Raw genomic sequence first — 22,329 nt, 5'->3', positions numbered from 1 at the left:
GCCCCCAGAATCTCAGCTCTACCACTGCCACCATGAAACTGTGACTCGTATGGTGTTTATTATCTAGTCATCACTCCCTGTACATTCAACACTTTAGGTAGAGTTTCTAAATTAGCCAAGGTGCTGTTATACCTTAGCTGTTTGTGGTTGGAGAGGGAATATCTATGGGACCCTTCAACCTTTGTAGACTTACATAAAGGAGTTCTCCCTAAATAAAGAGACCTAGATAATGTGGCACCAAAAACCCATCAACTGTCACCTCTAATTGTTCCCATAAACATATCTATCCATATACTATAAATCACCCACTAGTGAATATTTTTATTCAGTATCCACTAGTGAATAAACCTAGCCACTAGAAAGTATCTACTCATAGTCTCCATTCTATTTATCAACTTTCTCACTAACTGAATCCTTCTGTAATCCATTTTTACTTTTTTTTTTTGCATTTTTCCTTCTATTTCTCTGCCCAGTGGCATTTTATTCTCATTCACCTTAATATACTATCTCCACATATACTCTGTCATCTTTTTAATTTCTTTTTAGATTTTATTTATTTGACAGCGAGAGAGAGAGCACAAGTAGGGGAAACAGTAGGCACAGGGAAAGGGAGAAACAAGCTCCCTGCTGAGCAGGGAGCCCTATGCGGGGCTCAATCCCAGGACCCCAGGATCATGACCTGAGCCGAAGGTAGCTGCCTAATGACTGAGACACCCAGGCGCCCCTGCCATTTCTTTTTTTTTTTTTTTTTTTTTAAAGATTTTATTTATTTATTTGACAGAGATCACAAGTAGGCAGAGAGGCAGGCAGAGAGAGAGGAGGAAGCAGGCTCCCTGCTGAGCAGAGAGCCCGATGCGGGGCTCAATCCCAGGACCCTGAGATCATGACCTGAGCCGAAGACAGAGGCTTAACCCACTGAGCCACCCAGGCGCCCCCTGCCATTTCTTTTTAATGCTAAATTTTTAAGACCAGATCATGATTATTTCATATAAAGTATGATTACAAATCAAAAATGCTGGCATCCCCAGGATGCCTAGGTGGTTAGTGCCTACGTGGCAAATCAGTTAAATGTCCAACTCTTGATCTCAGCCCAGGTCTTATTCTGAGGATCATGAGTTCAAGCTCTGCACTGGGCTCAAAACTACTTTAAAAAAAAAATGCTGGCATCCCAACCAAAATTGTATATTCAGCTTCTAACTAACCATCTCTACTTGAATAGTCGACTTGAGGATATTCTACAAAAGCAAACTTGATACACTGCCCCCTCCCCGAATGGACCAACTGTCATCCCCCCAACTCCTTCTATCAGGTCTCTATCACTGGTACCACCACCTCAGGTGTTTAAGAATATGAGAGGTATCTGGGGAAACTGGTGGAGTTTTTGGATAGACTGAGAATGCATTATTCTCCCACTTAAAAATTCACTATGAAACACAGTGCAGGAACTAATTATTAGACTCCAGAAATGAAAGATGCCTGCAATTTCCCTCTTCCATCAGAAATGTCTCTCAAGAAGGAAAGGTTTCATGTAAACAAAACAAAAAACATCACATAAATAAGAAGCCAAAAAGTTTAATGTTATTGAATAACGAAAGTTCATTCAGGGCTTACACAGATCATAAGAATAGATTATAACAGCTAGCTGAGAGATCAATAGCTTATTAGAAGGAAAGGAGAAAGCAGTTTATTTTTTCAATGTAGAAAAAGAAAATCTAATTGCTACAGATGTTTTGTAAAATTCCCAAAACAAAGTCTAGCCAAGTTTATTGTTTAGTGGATTTTTTCTTTTTTCAAGGGATGAAAAATGAGATTCAATGTGTATACTATTGGTTACAACTAATACAACAGCTTGAAAAAATCATAAGACAGAAGCATAAATATAATATAAAAAGACAAGATTTTAAAATTGTACTGTAGGAATATTAACTATAATAAGTGGAAGAGATACATTAAAACCAGCAGTGTATTACACTAGTTCAAAACAAAACTCATAAGGCAGACCAAAACTGATGCTAGTTAAGGAAAGTGGTCTGTTTTTAGGAAGTGTATCCAGACAGACACCACCACAAAGAAATGCCAACAGTAATTATGTGGTCCCCTCTTGTTACTCAGTGAAGTGTCAAAGGTGGAGTGACTAGGTCAACAGCCTAAGCTTTCTCCAAGGATTTGTAGTATTCCATCAGCACAGTCCAGGCTTTGGGAGCCATGAAACCTTCTGGAGGCTTCTGGCCTTCTCGAGCAAGTTTGCGCATTCGTGTGCCTGAAATAAATTCATAGTCTTCATGGCTGAAAGAAAAAAAAGAAAGAAAGAAAAGAAAATGATTTCCCACTTTTAGAATCTTAGTGACAGTGAAACTTTAAAAAGTTTTTGTTCTTCTGTTCACGGTAGGTAAGTTTAATGGGAAAAAAGTCTGGATAAAACATAGTACTTGTAAAATGAATGACTGATCCGATTTCAGATTTGCCATTGAACAAAAAACACCACGCTATTAAACATTACCCATTTTTGGAACTAGGAAACAAATTTTAATTGAAATTTTTACTAAGATCATTGTATATTCACGTGCAATCCTAAGAAATAATACAGTGAGCGCTCATGTACCCTTTACCCAGTTTCCCCAATGGCAGCATCTTGCAAAACTGTAGCCTAGTATCACAATCAGATTATCAGTATGGACGCAACCTACCAACCTGATTCAGATTTCCCTAGTTCTACCCGTGCTCTGTGTATTTAGTTCTATACAATTTTATCACCTATGTAGGTTCATGTATCCACCATAGTCAAGACACATTAACAGTTCCAAAACGATGACCATCCCTTGGCTTGCCCCTTTACAGCCATATGCACCTGTCCCCCTTACTTCCTCCTCCCCAGCCCATGCCAACTACTAATTTAGAAGTAGAAATTTACAAAAACAAGAAAGTATTAAATCCAATTTAACTACCACAGATTGAAAACTTTTTAGGAAGTCTGAATCTGAAAGGTCAAATGCATAACAGGGCATTAAGAGAAAAACTGTCATCGTTTTATAGCAAAAGCAAGTTAAGTAACAGAGTAATTGATACTATCCCACTGATAAGATACCATAAAAATGATGTTCGTTTTTTCATCGTCTTATATTCAAAAACACACAAAGGCCCTTAAACCCCTAAGTACTGAGCACCTATGGCTACAGTCTACTACGTAGTCTACTAGGAATTTCACCCTCTTCCCTCAAACAAGGAGAACCAACCTACATAGCAGACCAGGACCCATCAAGAGCTCTAGATCACTTAGGGCACCAGATCACAGGCTGTGTTTACTCCCAGTTAGGAGCTGTATGCTCCCTCGCCACTTCATTATTTGTGGCATTAACCTGGGGATCATAGATCATAAACTGCCACATGCTTCTAGAGGGTCGCCAAGTATGTATTTTTAACTAATAATCACACTGCCAGGAATCTACACTAAGGAATTAACCACATGCACACAAATGTTATGCATAAAGGTAGCTAGCTGAACATTGTTTTGGGATGGTAAAATATTGTAAATGACCTTAAGGCTGAAGGTTCTAAATAAATTATGGTACAGCACTGAGTAAAATAATCAGGACACAAAGCTGTATGTGTAATACAAATGCGATTTTGTTAAAATACAGAGCGTGTGGAAAGAAGACTATAAAGAAATATACCCAAATATTAATAATGGTTATTTCTATACAGTATTATCACAAATGCTTTTAATTTTGCTCATGTTTTCTGTGCCTTTCTACAATGATTTTTATCAATTATCAATATTAAAATCAAATAAAATATCAAATATCAATCATTTTTATAAGTAAAAGTTTATTTGAAAAAATATCTACCCAAAGTGAGTTTAAATAATTTTCAGAAATTTAACCTTAACTTGAAACCTCAATTATTTGGCATACTGCCCTGAGGAGCAAATAAATAAGATGCTGCTACAGTATTACGCTTCCTATTCTGGTCTCAAGGTAGTTATAATGGCTATTAATTCATACTTACACAGCAGCATTATTTAACAGTCAAGAGTATATCTGAGGGCACCTGGGTGGCTCAGTGAGTTAAAGCCTCTGCCTTTGGCTCAGGTCATGATCTCAGGGTCCTGGGATCGAGCCCCACATTGGGCTCTCTACTTGGCAGGGAGCCTGCTTCCTCCCCTCTCTCTCTGCCTGCCTCTCTGCCTACTTGTGATCTCTGTCAAATAAATAAATAAAATCTTCAAAAAAAAAAAAAGTATATCTGAATGGTGCTAGAGACACAGAAATATTTATGAACCAGTGATCGGGTACTTTATTAACTTTCCTATCAGGAACTCAGTAAATATTTGGTAAAATATAAAAGAATGAAAAGGTATTTGTACGGACAAATTCTACTAGTTCAATGTAGAACCACATATAGTCTTAATGAGTCACTACTCTTCATCTTCTGGCAATAAAGGGGGAATACAGGGTTTTTTATTGCTATGGTGAATTCAAGCTACTTGTACATTCCCTTTTATCTAAATCTAGATTACTCACACTAGAGATTTCTACGTGACCTTTATAATGATCTCTTCCATAATCATCTTCAGATGTCTTCTGATCTTGCTTACTTCTACTTTAGGCAGGGGAACCCACATACCACCTTCCTAACCTCGTTCATTTAATCTACTTAGGAGCCCTCAGACAGTGGCCTCCAGACCAAGAAAGACCAATTTTTGTGACTTCCTCATGATCCAAACCAGGAACCGGTTTCTGGTTTCTCTTTCTGCTTTTCTGATTTTGTCTGTGTGCTTAATGACCCCATTGCTCATGTGGCTTCTAAACCTTGCAACTGGTGGTATGACCACCAGGCTCTGTGTACCTCTTTCACCTGGTCTGGCCCTATGCCTGACCTCAACTGTTAGTTCCTAAGATCAACATGACTCTTTCCTGAATCAAGTTCTTCCTCTTCGACTAGCTGTTGGCCCCACTCCGCAGGGAGATACCCACCGTTAGTGAATGCCCCAACCCACTTTGAAACATATCTAAAAATTTTATTCTGGAATACTATACATGGAGGATAGCAATACAAAATGGTGTGACTCATTTCATCAGTCACAGGAAAATCACTTCTTACTGTTAAGCAGAAAAGTACTACTCAAATTCAGGCATGCAACATCTTCCCCTCATCACCCTGCCTGCTTCCTATTCCCTCAACTACCAAAAAGACAGGAAGATATACATACGCATTCAGCTCAACATTTCAACAGCTCTCATCTGCTTAGGTAAAACCTCTTTTAAATGTCTATAAATTCTCAGTGATGAACAATTAAAGTGAAAGGTTAACAGATATTCCTTAAAAGATGAATCCAAATAGTTTCAATCTAGGGGCTATCTCTCATCTGTTCTCTCATCTGTTCAAGGTGCAAGACAAGTCAGATCTTCTAGAACACAGGGCCCATGCAGATGGCTGATTACCACAGTTGACACAGGAAATAAGCCAACATCTTTCTCTTACACAAATGACAACCTAAAGGAAGAAAAAGAAATTGACTGTATGTGAGATGGGCCTAGAAAAGAAGCAAGACTGTGAGAGGAGATTTCAAAACATTCAGTAAGGTTGGGCTTAGAAACAATCTGTAAATTTATCAACACTAAAATGAAAACTGAGTTGGAGAAACCAGGTAAGCTCTCCAAAGAAAAGCGACTTAATAAAAGGAAAAGCATTTGTCAAAGGAGTAGAAGGAAAACCAAGACGATATGGAGGTCACAGAAGAAGAGAAATTCTAAAGTGTTAAGGCCACAGAGAGGCTAAGAAAAATGACCATGAGGAAAGAAACCCCACTGGACTAACAAATCAGAATTTTTTTCTTAACTGAGGAGTTTTAGTAGATGGTGAAGAAAAGAGACAGAGTAGTAAACTGGCAGAGAGACAGAGTGGAAAAAAGATGAGATTTTTTTAAAGGAAAAGGAAGGTCTTAGCAAGCACTAACTCCATAGGTGGAAAAAAATAAATGGCAAGACTGAGAAAAGGGAGGAGGATGAAAGAGAGGATGAAAGGCAGGAGAGAAATGAAAGATGGAGAAGGAAGTCTGGCATGAAGGACATAGGAAGGGGGGCTTGGACAAGGAGGAGCATCGGGGAAATAAGAAACAGTGACGATATGGGGTTAGAAAAAGACGAGGCAAGTTAATGCAGGATGGTCTCAACCTTTTCAATAAAGATGTGAAGCCTGTCTTCGAGAGTAAGAAGAAGCTATGTGGGAATGGATATTCGTAATAGGATCCATTAACACTGCCGATTTTGTCTCCAAGCCAGCCAGGTTACTGCTGAGGGCAGAGCCAGAGAGGAAGCCAAGAAGGTAGAGCGGTTCAGAGAGCTATCCAACTGTATCTAAACATCCTCACTCCAACCCAATGTAAAATCAGTTCATTTAGCTCCGGAGGTTCACTGATCGGCACCCTAAATAATCTTCGCTCAGGAAAATTAGGACCCTAGAGCTTTATGGCCACATTAATTTTAAAGTCTGATTTCAACAAAGGAAACCTTGTGTCCCATGCACCAAGTGCTGGTTCTTGAAGGCAAAGAGAAAGATGTGAGAGCATGGCTGTGGGATGACTCTGTCCTGACTATCTGATGAAAGGAAAAAAGCCAGACCAATTACAGCCCTTTCTCTTCCCCATGATGCCAAACTGTCTGGAATCCAGAAGTTTGCTTGCATTCCTTCTGAAACTGCATTTTAAAACCAAGGTCCCTGGGTACCTCTTTTCCTGTCGCTATTTCACACTCCATCTGCCCTGCATGCCACAAACATTTCTTCATCACATGAAAAGGGAGTTTCTGTTCCCACATGGTGGCGGTTCCACTCCACCCTGGCTAGAGAAAACACATTTATTTTCCTCTGCCTCATACTTGTACTGTCACAGAAGGATTTTACTTTTTATCAGAAGTCAGGTGCAAGGACCTGGCACAAGAGTCACATTACCTATAATCGAATTTTTCACAGTTCATCTTTAATTGGGCATCACCTTACAGAAATAATTAAAACAAGTGAAAATTCAGACATGTGGGGAATAGTCTAAAATTAGCTCTCCACTTTACCTGTGAGTAATCAGCAATCTGCCAGAAGCAGAGAAGGCTACTAAATAAATGACCCCGGGGCTTTCACTACAAAGCAATTCTAATAAGCCATCTAATTACACTAGTTAACCAATCTCCCATGGCACCTGAAAAAAGAAAACACAAATATGTTGGATTTTTTTTCCTTCTCAAAACCACTTGGTCACAGATTCTTACAATCCACAGCTCTTCAAGAAAGAAAGGGGCTCAAGTGGCAGGGAGGGGGGAAAGCACGCCATCGAGCAAGCTACAAGGGACCCTGTGGGATGCACCCGCATCTTGTCCCATGTGGGATGTACTGACTACATGTGGCCAGCATCTTGACTAACTCCAAAGTACAATGACTCTTGGCCACTTGTTGAGGATCTTAAATCTTTACAAGCATCTGCTGTCTCTTAGTCCACATCTGCGGCCATCAGAGCCACCAGCACGAGCTGCTCAAATGGACAAGAGCTGGGGTCAGCAGATGGCCCATCAGTGTATCTTTTGAAGGTTCATATTCAATTAGATCAGCTCGTTAAAAAATGCTAACTGGACAATAAGCAATCAGAGAAACAAAGGTGAATTTCTTCTCTGATAGAAAAATTATAGTAGTAACTTGTAAGTGAATCTAAGAACTATTTTGGTTCTAATTAACTCTTTGTCCAACTTGAAAGCAGCTCATATATAATACTGTGTAGATCAAAACACTAAGAATTCTTAGGCATGAAGTCAAGAGTCATCTCTTCAAAACCAGATAAAAAGTTACTTACGGCTTTCTTTCTAGGAACTAAAAAGCACCAGCTAGCATAATACATGAAAAATTTAACAATTTTTAGTTTCAAACCAAAAACCAACTGAAATACACCAAAAAAACATAATTATCTGGAACCTACTTACCAAAATCCTTAATTCATCATGTTTTCCTCCCAGCATCCCAATCTTAAAAGTAAAAGCTAGAGAACAGCTCCTGTTAGACATTTAGTCAAATAACGAATTTCCAGGACTGTCCTAAAGAGCGTATTGAAGTCAACTCAATTTTCGTCACCAAAGAGGGACATGAACCCTCTAATATACCACAGTGTAGATGAACGGAAGTCTTTAACTGAGTGCCAACGGACAGGTTTCAAAAGGACCCCAAAATACCTTAATGGACAAAATGGGGCTTCTGTGCTTTCAACCAAGAATAAGAGCATCACCATTTTCAACTGCTTCTGAAAGAAGTCTCTGATTACTCAATAGTGGATTCCAATTCTCAAAAAGCTAAACTCACACACCCTCAGATGGCCATCATCCACATCAAACTGCCTGGTGTGAGGTCCATGGCTGAACTCTGGCAGTAGGAAAACTTCCTCTCAGCACAATGCCCTCCCCTCTTCTGAACAGCACACTGATGTTCCTGGATCCTTCCAGTATACAGCCTACTCAGTTGTAGGGTATAGATAGAGAATATATTTTCAAAGGGTTTTTCAAAATTAATGACCCAAACATCTTATGCATGCATGAGTTAACCAGAAAACTAGGTAAACCCAGGACACTGCTAGGTAACAAGGACATTGCTTTGACCGTATTAAATAATTTCCTTCATATTTGTCACCGGGCTCTCTTTGTCTTGTGATTTGTTTTCTACTTTTGAGACACATGTGACTATCCCCATTTATTTAGAAGCCAGGACTTCTATTACTCTCAAAACATGCAGATCAGCTCCAAATATGAAAGTAGGAAGTCTGGAGAGATTTTTAAAAAAGGGGAAAAAAAGAGCATATTTTGGACTTGTCACTAATGATGAAATAATTAAAAAGAACATAAGTATCCAAATACGCCAATATTGTTACAAATCTGAGTCTCAACAGAGATGATTCTGCAACCTCAGCTCCCCCTCCCCAAGGTAAGCATCCTATAACGCACTGGACCCCTCACTCAACCAACAAATTATCTGGCCCCAAATGTCAATAATGCCAAGATTAAGAAAGCTTGCTAGGTGGTGTGTTGTTAAGAAAGAAACTGATTTGATATTGCTCTAATAAGGAAATCCCAGTCCTACCTCGAAAGGGGCAGAAAACATAAGAAAAGTGAGAAGATCCCAAAGTCACAGGAAAAAGAAAAGCAGATTGGGGGGAAAAAAAAAATCACAACACCAAACATAACACTGGTGGCTCCTCCTGGAGTTGTGTGCAGGTAAGTGAGCTCAGGGACGACACAGCACCACCCTACACTCTGAGGGGAGATCACAGCCAGGTCTCAACCATGCAGCATTGGAAAATCCTGCTGTAAAAACACTGTACCCCGTGTGTGCTGGACAACGGGCACAAGAGGTGGGACCAGATATGACAGGCAGATTCTACCTAAGGACACGTGTGAGCTGTGAGGAAGCCTGTGGGCCAGTCTTGCTCTGCAGCATGGAGTGGCCTCCAGGCCCCCCCACTCAGCCCTGCCCTGTGCACACAGCCACTGCAACGCGTGGCACAGTCTGGCACCAGAATGAACAAGGAGCCACCGCAATGTGTGCAGAGAGCTTCGAATTGCGTGAAAAGATGCTCATGAAAAGTAACTAAAAGCAGGATAAAAAAATTCAACTGTGTTATAAACTCAACTATGTTAAATGCATGTACAGAAAAAGAATAAAATCAAAGCACAAAAAAAAAAATCAAAGTACAAAGGCATGAGTGTTATTTTTAAATTGTTAATATTGGTTTTTTTGCCTTTTAAATGCTTTTAAAATTTTTTTTAAAACATGTGTTTGTTTTCTTAGTTGGCTGACCACTGAGGGGACGCATCCTATTCATTTGTTACCACCCAAAAATGCATCATAGGCAGAGTACCCCACTCACCCAGAAAGAAGCAACCTTCCAGGAACAAAGGTTTGAAAGAGCGAGCACACATGACCAAGGCCCATTTTCCTTCCACCAGGCTGCTTTCCTAAGCACTAAGGGAAGTATTTTCCTGAGAATTGTCCCATTTGCTCTTTCTACTTATTCTCTAGCACTTACAGTTATGTCCCTTTATCTCGTAAGAGCAGTCAAAGCTGGTCAGGGCTTTGGGGTAGAAAGAAGGAGCAGATCTTCGGCCTTTGGTTCAAGGTAACTTTGGTGTCCCTGGCATTAAAAATAATAAATCTTCCTCCCATATAGTTTATTCTAGTACAGCAGAGTTCTAATTGGGACCCTTATATTGTTGGTTACCTTTCAATGCATGGCTCCCTTCCCTTGTCCCCACTTCTTCTTTCCGACGTTACAACTGATTAAAAAGCCAGAACATGAGTACTACTGGGTTTTATAATGAAAATACCACACATTTCCTTAGGATATTCTACCTATTATTTTTAATATTAACTGTGAGAGAAAAAAGTTACTTTTATTTTACTTCTAGAAAACACAAGCTTCTCACTTCTCCAGAATGTTTTCCAAGGAGGGGTCTATGAAAGAATGAAGACAAATAATGTTACTACCACTATAAGTCAGTTGCAATGAGCTACACTAATCAAATGATCTAAAATCGTGAAATTATCTGAGTGGGTCTAACCTAATTACTAGAACCTTTTGAAAGCAAAGCTGGTAACAGAAGGGAAAGTCAGGGAGATCTGAAGTATAAGAAGGATTCACCATGAAGAAGGTTCTATTGCTGGGATGGAGGTATCCACAGGAAAGAACATAGAATGGCTTCTAGGAGCAGAGAGCAATCCTTAGCCAATAGCCAGTAAGACGATGGGGAATCTCAGCCCCACAGCTGCAAGGAACTGAATTCTGCCAACAAGGGTCATCTTGGAAGTGGATTCTTTCCAGAACTTTCAGATCAGGTAAGAGCCCAGCCCAGCTAGAAAACCCAATGTAGTCCACCCAGACTTCTGACCTAAAGAACTGTATGATAATAAGTAGTACCGTTGGAAGCCAATAACTTTGTGGTCATGTGCTATGCAGCGTTAGAAAGCTAACACAATTAGCAACTTGGAAACACCGAAGTGTAGCTTTAAGAGTCATCACATAGAAACCACTAGAGATGATGAGCTTTCCTGTGGAAAGTATAGAAAAGGGAAGGCTATATCAAAAAGCCTTGAGAGACACCTACAATTAGAGTATTTTTTTAAATGACAGCAATAATATATGAATTAAGATCTACACCAGCATTAAAACTATGAAAATACTCTATTGATAATGTGAAAATAACCAGATCACAAACACTTTCATCCACCTGTCCCTTCATTCACCCACTTCCATAAGGCCACTTTCACTCATGTAGTGCTTTTTATTGAGTCACTACTGCAATAATCTGAACCATAATTTTGCATTTTTCTACCCAAATACAGAGATCTATTGCATAAAGGAAAAAACTTTACAAATAACTGAATTCTCTGTAAAAGTTTGTTTGTAATGTCTGAAAGAATGGGGTTGAATCGTGTAGTCCTAAAACTAAATTTCCTTGAATCACTATTACAGCAAATATAAACTTACTTAACTTCCTAAGTAAAAACAGATGATTTTTATCATAATTCCTATCAATATCTTGCTTGAAATCTTCATAAAGTTTGTGTTTTTTCCTCCCTAAGCGTTGTCTTACACTAGTATTTAATTAAATCAAAACCTACAAAATCATTAATTACATAAAAACTGGCATTGAGAAACGTCCATTAATCAAACATAAGACAACCTCATATGTGCATAATTAATAACTGTGTTTTCTCACTACATCAAAGACTATCGCCTTTCCATAAAATTTTAATCACTTTCCAACATAGTCCCATCAACTTAATTATATTTGAACACAAATATAAAAAACTAGAAAACTAAGGCAGTTTTAAGGCTTCCCAAGTTACAATTTATTAAGATTTGGTAACTCAAAAAAATTCCAAGAAAATGATCCACTCATGCAACTAATTCATCACTGGAAAATCTTATGAGAACTGATGTAATTATTTAGCTTTTGAATGATTAAGAGAAAGACTTAAAGCAATACTACACAGATTTAACAAAACATGAAAGTTATCAAGGGCTTCCCACCCCATCAGTCAACTACACACAGATGGGTTCTGGATCCCTTGGGTGACAAGAGTCACCTGACCATGCACTCGAAGAAACCTCAGTAATGAGACAGCAGAACAAGAAAGGTAAAAGAACAGCTCAGCTCTAGTTAGTTTTGTTTCCTTAACTCATCAGCATGGAAACTCACCTAAGTTTTAACTACTTAGCCACTGGCAGGATGATTCTATTTCTCTCTCCTCACTCTGTAACTAATCAATACTTTCGGGAATGTTAACATCTTGTACACAAACTAATCTTCTATAAGCTGGATGAGAAGTAAAAGGTTTCCCAGCCCAGCCAACCTCTGACACTCTATGTGTTACAAATTCGTAGAAAGCGGGGCACCTGGGTGGCTCAGCTGGTGAAGCAGGTGCCTTGGGCTCAGGTCCTGATCCCAGGGTCCTGGGATTGAGCCCATATCAGGCTCCCTGCTCAGCGGAGAGCCTGCTTCTCCCTCTGCCTCGACCTGCTGTTCTGCCTACTTGTGCGCTCTCTCTCTCTCTACCCAATTAATTAATTAATTTTTTAAAAAAATCTTCAAATTTGTAGAAAGCAATGCTACCCTCCATCAAGGGTTCTCGGCTGGGGAGCTTTCTAAAGAACTGCTGGTGTGTAGTCCTCTCCTCAGAATCAGTAAATTAGAATCCCTGATGGTGGCCCTACATAATTTTAATCACAAAAGGGCAGGACTGTTTTAGAAACTTATTTTTTTTTTCACTCTCCTTAATATTTAATTTATAGTTTCAGTTTCAATCACCTATGGTGGAAATATAGTTCAAGGTTTTACTAAAATTGCTTTTATTTTTCTTAAAATTCTCTTGTTAAAGCTTCCAAAGCATCCCTTTAGAAGAAAAGGCCCATTTGCAACTCTCAGTACACCCCTCTTATAGTTGCATTGTTTTTAAGACAGTGAAATTGCACCATGTGTGTGCACTAAGTGTATATACACACACATACATACATATACACAAATGACATACCCAGACATATATGTTCTTAGAACAAAACAAAACACAACATGCCATGATTCAGAACTATTTCTACGTGTTGGCGAACGCTGGTCTTTTAAAAAAGTAAAAATGGTCTGCATTATTGCAAATTCTTCTCTTGGTGTGGTTCAGAAGTATGCTGGAATGTGGGCCACATTGCAGATCTTCAGAAAGTAAGAGCTTTTGTCTTCAAGCCCCCACCTAGGCCACAGGTACAGTTAGGAGTTGCCTGTATCAGTTATATAAGCCTCTCCTGTTCACTGACTCCTAATCTGAGCTATAGTTCATCACTGTGAAAAGCCTGCTATCACCTAGCATTGTGCATTTGTTTTTCTCCAGAATTATTTAGACCATTAAATGGGAAGCCAATAAATCCCTTAAACGCCACTGTAAATGGTAGTATTTCTTTACCCAATTTATCATATATCACAAAGAAATTCAATGACACCGAACTTTATATTGCTTTTAGAAACAAGAAAATGTTTTAATTTATGAAAGGTTTCTTTTTCTTTCTTGTCCCCATCAACAAAATGGGCCACACCAAATGAGGACACGAGGTCAGGGTCAGCATTAGCCCTGAATACAGAATTAATTGTGAAGTATCACAGAGAAAGGATGAGGGTTCTCAGATTAAAGGGCTTTAGACCACAGCCAACTTTCAGTTCGCACCTGTCAGTAGAAGTAAATGTAAGAAAACATATATAAAAAATACCCGTTCTACTTGAACATGAATTGTAATTTGTGCTAAAAAAGTATGTATACTATATAAGGAAATGTAATGTGTACTAAATAAGCATTAATCAATAAAACAAGTATCTGCTAAAGTGTAAAAATAATTAGGTGCTACAGATCATGGAAAGAAGTAAAGATTTTAGGCTAAGATGGAATCAGCTCCTCCACTGCCATCACTTTAGAGAAGAACCCAGGCCAGAGAGGCCCAGGACTCTCAAGTCACCAAGCAAGGACAGGGCTAGAACCCCCGACTTCCTATTCTAGGGCCTTCTACCACCACTCTAAATTTAGACTGATACTGTCTATAAAGATCAATACAGAAGGGCCATAAATACATGTTCAACACTACCAATAATCTGTACTAAGAGTTTGTTCATTTTTTGCCCCTCCTCTAAGATTTTTGAAGAAAGAAGTTGCACTCTTGGCGGTCAAGAGCACAGGCTTGGGAGACACGCTGCTTCAGTTCAACTGCCGGGTGCCATTTACTACTCTGTGGCCTTAGGCAAGTTATATGAACCCTGTATTCCTCAGCTTACTACTGATCTATAAAGCAGGGGTAACAATACCATAGGATATTGTGGGGAATAATTAATTTAATACTCACAGAGCAATCAGGACAGTGCCTGTCCCATAGGGATTGTACAAATATTAAATTCTCTCTCACTGAATAGATTTTCTGGGCTTACCAGACTAATCATCACTAAGTCCCTCGACTCTTTCTACATGCTCTACACCATACAGTAGATATGGCAAAGAAATGTCGATACTGCCCTTAGGAACTATAAAACAAAATTCCTGAAATCATGGACTCAAGTTTTCTTTATAAAAGAGTTTATTGATTTTTTTGACAGAGAGAGAGAGCAAGAGAGGGAACACAAGCAGGGGGAGTGGGAGAGGGAGAAGCAGGCTCCCTGTTAAGCAAGGAGCCCAAGGAGGGGCTCGATCCCAGGCCCTTGGGATCATGACCTGAGCCTAAGGCAGACACTCAATGACTGAGCCACCCAGGCGCCCCCAGATTCAATTTCTATCTCTGCTTCTAACTGCTAGTATATTGAGAAGTTAGTTTCCTAGGTTTGGGCTTTCTCTGAAATGCGTACAACGAAGTCTGCCATCAGTCAAGTTATTGTAAAGCTGAGACAACATGCCCTGGGAGCAGCTTAGAACACAGGGCGTTCCCTAGATCTGTGAATATAAAACTTACTGTTCAGAGTCATAGTAGTCCATACGCTTCTTTTTCTTGTTGTAAGCTGCGACTCGAAAGGGAACTATTTCCAAGGTGATCAGGCCAGGGGCCATTGTCAGCACTTTGGCACCATGAGTTGGCTCATACAGATCCTTCCCTGTTTCTGGATGAGGCATGCCAGCAGGGTCCCGTCCAACAATGTAAAAATTGGCTCCTGCAACCATCCGTGCTCTGCAATGCCATTGGACCTGGAATAAAAGTTTTCATATTTGGTAACTCTGCTTTTAGGCCAGTACTTAGAAGTTGTAAATGGATAATAAATCACGGATACAGATGGCCCCAAACTTATAGTCCCCAGCTTTATGATGGTGCGAAAGTAATATACACATTCGGGAGAAACCATACCTCTACCTTGGAATTCTGGAGTTAGCTAGCAATATGCAGTAGAATCCTCTCTCATGATGCTGGGCAGGGGCAGTGAGCCACAGCTCCCAATCAGCCACACGATCACAAAGGTAAACAACCCACACACTGACAACCATTCTGACCATTCTGTTTTTCATGTTCAGTATAGCAGTCAATGAATTATATGAAGTATTCGACATTTCATTATAAAACAGGCTCTTTGTTAGGTGATTTTTCCCAACTGTGCTAACATGAGTGTTCTGAGCACATTTAAGGTAGGCTAGGCTAAGCTGTGATGTGTGGTATGTTAGGTGTATTAATTGCATTTTGACTTAACAGTATTTTCAACTTATGATGGGTTTATCAGGACATAACACCATCAAACATTGAGAAGGACCTGGAGTATTTATATAATGAATATCAGTAGGAAATCTCAACAAATTTAAATATGTCATCTTGGAAAGCCAGGAACAAAATTGGCAAGCCCTTCCCACTAAAATCTAAAACCATAAATGTATATAGATGTTTATGCATATGTATTTATACATATTTCTGCCTCTTAAGAGATATGTAAATGTACATGTGTCTATATGTACGCTTGTACACAACCACAATATGTCCTTTATATATAGTTCAAAATCTAATCTCTTAGAAGTCAGGCTAGCAGTTTATCCTTTGAGGAAAGCAACTGGAAGGGGCTTCTGGGTTAATGGTAATGCTCTTTATTTCCCCCTAGCTTTACTGAGAATAACTGACAAATAAAACAGTATATATCTAAAGCATACATGATGTGATAGTCATATATATTGTTAAATATTGACCACAATCAAGTTAATTAACACATCTATCACCTCACAGTTACCTTTGTGTGTATGTGTGAGCTGAGAACAATTAAGATCTACTCTCAGCAAATTTCAAGTACATAATATAGTATTATTAACTATAATCACTAAGCAGAACCTTCAATCCTCAGAACTTACTCATCTTATAATTAAAAATTACCAACTTGGGAAATAAGAGCTTGTATCTAATCCATTTTGATGTTAGCTCTAGGAGTCCCTGGTAAGGTTCTGTCTCACGACCCAGGATCCTGGTTGCTGATAATTAGAGTACGTTCGCTATAAGAAGTCCTTGAACCATACAAAAACCTGTAAGGTATACACTCTTCTCTGTTATATTAGAACAGGTTTAAAAAAAAAAAAAAAGCTACTGGATGACAAAGATTTCAATTATATGAATCCTTACATACACACACTGGCGCTGAGAAAACCTGATAGCTAAGTGACTCATACCCCAGATACCAGGTAAGAGTAAAACCAGGTGTTGGCTGTGACTCCACAGCTACACAGCATCCAAAACGAGCTCGGAAGCAGAGACAGCCACACTCGCAAGTGTGGAAAAATAAAAAATAATTCATTTAACACCCGCAACTGTAGAACTTTAGAAGTTAAAGTGGCTGTAAGAGAGCATCATTCTCCTTAACATATGAAGAAAATGATCACCCAAAGGTTAAGTGACTTGGCCAAGAAAATGCAGAAGAAACCCGGGTCTAGAAGTCTGGCCTCGGCTCCCTCTCAGCAGTAAGCTCCGCCACTCAAGTGACTTACACAACCATTCTGGTCTAGGTGAAAATAAGATATAAAGGATGACCACCCACACAAATGTTGTCATTTGTTCTCTCTTGGTAGTTCATCTTAGACCAAGATATATTTTTATTGACGTGGTTTAGAAAGTGCAATAACATAAGGACAATCCCAAACCCAACACTCAAACTGATCACCCTGAGGAGTTTCAGCTTTTTCAGTCGTTTCTACTGATTTTTACCTGTGTTTCTTTCTTTTTTTAAGATTTTATTTTGAAGTGTCTCTACACCCAGCATGGGGCTGTGATCGAGAGTTCTGTGCTCCACTGACTGAGCCAGTCAGGCACTCCCGTGTTTCTAAATGGCATTTGTATACTGCTGATTTGACTATTTATATTTCCTACTATGATGATGCTTGACTCTTACTCCATCTTCCTCATTCCCTATCCTATTTATCCAATAAATACAGTGATATCACCACTGTTGGTGAAATCAACATTTGTCTGTAAAATTGGAAGTACAATTGTATTTATCTCATAAATTTTTTAAGAAAATTAATATATGAAACATAAAGACTTAGAATAGTACTTGGTATAAAGTACACAATAAATGTTAGCCATTACCATCTTTATTTTATTCCCCTCCTTATACAACTGTTTGTTTTTCCTAGAGTTAATAATTGTCTTGACTTTTTTTTTTCACTCACCTATTTTTCCATATACCCATATTTCTAAGGACCTTATACTACCTTTCTTACTGAGAACACAGTTTAATACAATCCCAGTATTCCTTGCAGTGTAGTCATGTGGCAGAGATTTGGCCGAAAAAAATGAGAGACCAAATGGTATGTGGCCAGTTCCAAACTTGGAACATTCAAAAACCTCCTGAGCAATATCCTAGTTCTCTTTCCCCATATGCTAGCTAAATAAAGAGGACCCCAAGGTCCTATCACTATGTGTTTTCCACTATGCAGCATTACTACTGTTTGCAACGAGCTGTAATAGTCCTATATGAACAAGATGGCAAAATACGATAATAAAAGACTTTTGTTCCTCATATATGACCCATCTTCCTCCAACCATTCTTAGATTCAGCACTTCATGAAAATTCTGGTCATTCCCCTCTGCCCCTTCACTGTAGACACACACAAGACCTTTGCTAGTTCCGACTCAGAATTTTTATCAAAGGGTCAAAATCAATCAATTAACTACTTGGCAATTTCACTTAGGTGGAAAATCATTTCAGCCTCATGCAAATTAGCCACTGCTTACAGATTAAATTAAAAAGGCAATCGAAGTTCTCTGATTTCAGGTGAACTTACTTTGTTCACTAAATATTTATATCTAGATAAGTAAATCATTCAAGTACCAAATGGTCAATGAACCAAGGATGTATGGCTTAATTTTAACATGTAAGGAAGCTCAGAACATTTAATCCAACCCTCTCTGCCCTTTTACAAGAAGAGGAAACCGAAGCCAGAAAAATTAGTACCTTACAGGATCACAAAGCAACTGGCAGTGGCCAGTTCTGATTCTGGCTTATAAAATATCCAGAAATTTAATTGCCTCTTTAATTTCTCCTAGATGTTAAATGAGTAAATTAAAGGTAAACATAACAAACACGGACAGAGTCAACATTCTCCTGCAAGTGACCAGATAATTTCAATTTGTATTTTAGGGACTGATTTCCCTGTGAGAATACTTTTAAAACTGTTAACAACCAGGAATAAACAAATCACATGTAACTTTTCCAAGAATGCCTGGTATGAATCAATTTACAACCCACTGAAAAGGTAATATGCTTTAATCGAAAGAATGCAAGTCAGCCCATAGCCATCCTGTATCTGGTTTAGGAAGACAGATCTAAAGCCTGCTTTTGCCCCTTCATGACAGAATGCCCTTAGTAAAGTTTGGACTTGAAACTGAAACCTCAGTTTCCAAAATTATAAAAATGAAAAAGATAATGTTTAACATATCAGATTGGTGGAAGGCTTGAAAACACTCAAGATACTCTTTGGCCCTCAACAAAGGACAGTCACAAACATTGCCACTGTTACTACTACTCTGTGAAATAGTCCATGACAATTTCAGTTGCATTTAATTACTTCCTAGCCAGTGTTTCCAAAGAAAATTCACTTGCTCTATGAAAAAGATGACACCCGGCCTAGAAGGTGGTCACTGAAACCCTGTGAGAGCTGCCTGTTTATCCCTCTAGCACAACTGACGTCAAGATGTATTATCTTTTTATGTGGCAAGCAGGTTTGGAATACTGAATGCACAGGAAGAAGGAATACAAGTGATGTCTATGGCTTTCCTATAAAGTCTTCTAAGAATCCATAAATGGCCAACCTAACATGTGACTTATTTTCTCCTTTACCTGCATCTGTGTGCCAAATAACAGATTGGCTTTTTTTCTGATTACAAAAGTAATTTAACTCCTACGTGGCGAACAGTGCTGGTTGCCTATACAACTGACTTTCCTTCGCCCCAATCTCTTTCTTGATGACAGAAACCTCAGTCTAGAGGGTGAAAGTGCCAGGTCCTTGTTTTTGCAGCCTTCCCTGCTGTACAGCCATACGGCCAGCCATACACTGTGGGCCTCTGAGCAAACAATAGGACCTCTGAGGAAATCTGCCAGAAGATTTCTGAAAAACTTTTCCCTAATAGAATTCTCAACTCTCATTTATCTGAAAATGTCTTTACTTCACCTTTATTTTGCTTGAATATAAATTCTAGATTAACAGGCATTTCTTTTTGTTAACGATATAACTCCATTGTTTCTTGTTCATATTGCTCCTGAGAAGTCAGCCATCGTTCCTACTATTTCCATACTGTTCCCTCTTCCTCCCTCCCTCATCGTTTGGTTTTATCTTTTTCTTTTTTTTTTTTTTTTTTTTGGAAGATTGTGTTTATTTATTTGAGAGAGAGAGAGAAAGTGTGCAAGAGGGGGTGGGAAGCAGACTCCCCAATGAGCGTGGAGCCAGACAAGGTGCTCAATCTCATGACCCTGAGATCATGACCAGAGCTGAAACCAAGAGTCGGACGCTTAACCACTTAACTCACTGAGCCACCCAGAAGCTTCCTTTTCAGGATCATTTTTATATCATGAAATCTCAGCAGACTGCTTGTGCCTAAGTGTGGTTATCTTTGGATTTATTCTAAGATTTATTAGGCTTCTTGAATTTGTAGGTTGACATTTTCCACCAATTTTAGAAAAATTTAACCATCATTTTTTCAAAAACCTTTTTTGGCACATTTCTTTTTCGCTCTCCTCCTTTCATTACTCCAATTATACATATGTTAGGTAGCTTGATACTGCCCACAGCTCACTGAGGCTCTGCTCATTTCTCCCATCTATTTTCCTTTTCTTTTCAAGTAACTTTGATTGATCTGACTTCTCTTTCACTGACCTTTTCTTCTACCAACTCCAGTCTGCATTTACATCCATCCAACAGATGTTTTCATTTCAGATCTACTTTTTTAGTCCTTGACTTTCCATTTGATTCTTTTTTAAATAGTTTCCATATTTTTGAGATTCTACATCCATAAGACCATATTTGCTTTTAAGAAGCTTTAATGCTATTAATTGCTAATTCCTACAACAGCATCATCTCGAGGCATGTGTCTAGGGACAGTTTTTATTCTGGATTATAGATCGCACCCTCCTGCTTCTTCATATTTGTAATTATTCGTTACTACATGCTGGACCTGTGCATGATTTCTTTTAAGCAGTCTGAATTGCATTATTTTCCTTTAGAGTGTCGATAGCTTCATTCTAGCTGGCAGCTAATTTACTGGCACCTCTCATTTTCTTTCATGATCTCAAGGTCAAGAGATCAAATCCCATGTTGGGGCTGCATGGAGCCTGCTTAGGATTCTCTCTTTCCCTCTGCCTCTCCCTCCTCCCCTAACCCTTTACACACTCTCTGAAAGAAAGAACTGAGGATAATAAATAGAACAATTCTAAGTCCAGCTTAGGTGACCTATTTCTTTATATATTCACTCTGAAATTTACTTTTATATAAATGTAATAAATTTTATTAAAGTCAACATTCCATACAGCAAAAATCAAATACTCAGCTGGTTTATAAAAGAATTTAGGCATAGAAACTACTTTCTTACATAAATGTGCAAATTTTCCTTCCCAAACTATCAAAAGTGTACTTATTTCAATAGTACAAAAATTCTTTACAAAGTCAATCCATGACCTATTTTTGTTGGGTTAAAAAAAAAAATCTATATCTTCATTCACCTCACAAATTCCATGTTAAAATACTCCTCTCTCTTCTTTGCACAGTATCACATCTCTCTAATATTAATCTATTTTCCTGAAATTCCTAAATCATAATGGCCTGTCTCCTGATTCCTCACAGTAGGAATCATTTTAAACCCTTCAAGTGACTGGGAAAATCTAGAGAGGCAAATGAAAAAAGAGGTTCACCCTTCCCATCATTAGATTATGGGTTCCTATGGCTTTCTATCTTAATTGTGCCAACTAGTTCTAGTACCAATTTCTATTACTCTGTACGGGTACTGAACAGTATTCAACCCTCATGAGAGTCACACAGATGACATGCATTGCAAAAATTACAAATTCTACTTAGATGTTTCATTCTCCAGCTTGCAGAAGAGAATTACAATTTGCAATTACCCTCATCACACAATCTTAGGAGTTGAAAGGGAGTTTAGACTGGAATCCAAATCCTTCATTCTGCAAATCAAGAAACTGAGATGTGATCTTCATTACAAGTTCTCCCAAAGATTCCATTTATGTGCAAGGAATCTCAACTGAGTCTTTGAAATAACACCACTCAAATGTAAGAGATGTATTTATTCACAACCATCAGCAACCAAACTGATTTTTTTTCCTCATAAATTATGTTTCCCTGGCTGAGCCCAGCTTTGCAAATTGGGAGGATTGAGGGGAAGGAGAGTAAATCCACCATGGCCCAGCCTCCCCATCTCACTCCTGCCTCTCAAGCCCAGGGGCCACAAAATTTGCTTTTGATAAAACACAGAAGTGCTTGATTTGCTCTGCCTCTCCACCGTCTCACCAACTGCTATTTTAAGGAGCCAAAGGTGGTAAGGCATTGGAAAACATTTCATGAAGTTCTTTACCAGGGTGAGAGAAGATCAACATAGGTACCAATTACTGAGCTCCTGATATGCTAGTCACTGTACAAAGTGTTCTATAAATATCATCTCATTTAATGTTTATAGCAAATTAATCAAAAGTTACTATTCCTATTTCGCAAATAGGAAAAGTGAGACTTGGCACGTTTCAGTAACGTCTAAGGTGCAAAATGACAACTGAGAGAACGAGTATTATTCCTGGGTATCTCTAACCCCCAAACTCAGGCATA

General features: G+C 38.8%; 1 protein-coding gene across 10 annotated transcripts in view; it reads right to left on the bottom strand.

The window, feature by feature from the left end:
• Positions 1-1,556: 1,556 nt before the first annotated feature.
• LOC111153873 (3'-phosphoadenosine 5'-phosphosulfate synthase 1) overlaps positions 1,557-22,329 on the bottom strand; it is a 98,641-nt gene continuing 77,868 nt past the window's right edge. For 9 of the 10 annotated variants that reach the window (XM_022513171.1, XM_022513161.1, XM_022513152.1 and 6 more), the window contains 2 exons: positions 14,999-15,228; positions 1,557-2,286 (listed from right to left, as the gene is read on the bottom strand). In XM_022513171.1, coding sequence (XP_022368879.1) covers positions 2,148-2,286; positions 14,999-15,228 — 369 coding nt within the window. In that variant the 3' untranslated portion in view covers positions 1,557-2,147. The remainder of the gene's footprint in view (positions 2,287-14,998; positions 15,229-22,329) is intronic. The other variant, XM_022513227.1, reaches the window with a different exon arrangement.

Source organism: Enhydra lutris, unplaced genomic scaffold, assembly GCF_002288905.1.
Source record: "Enhydra lutris kenyoni isolate GAN:26980312 unplaced genomic scaffold, ASM228890v2 scaffoldscaffold3, whole genome shotgun sequence".
NCBI classification, from domain to species: domain Eukaryota; kingdom Metazoa; phylum Chordata; class Mammalia; order Carnivora; family Mustelidae; genus Enhydra; species Enhydra lutris.
This window is presented reverse-complemented; position numbering and strand designations above follow the sequence as displayed.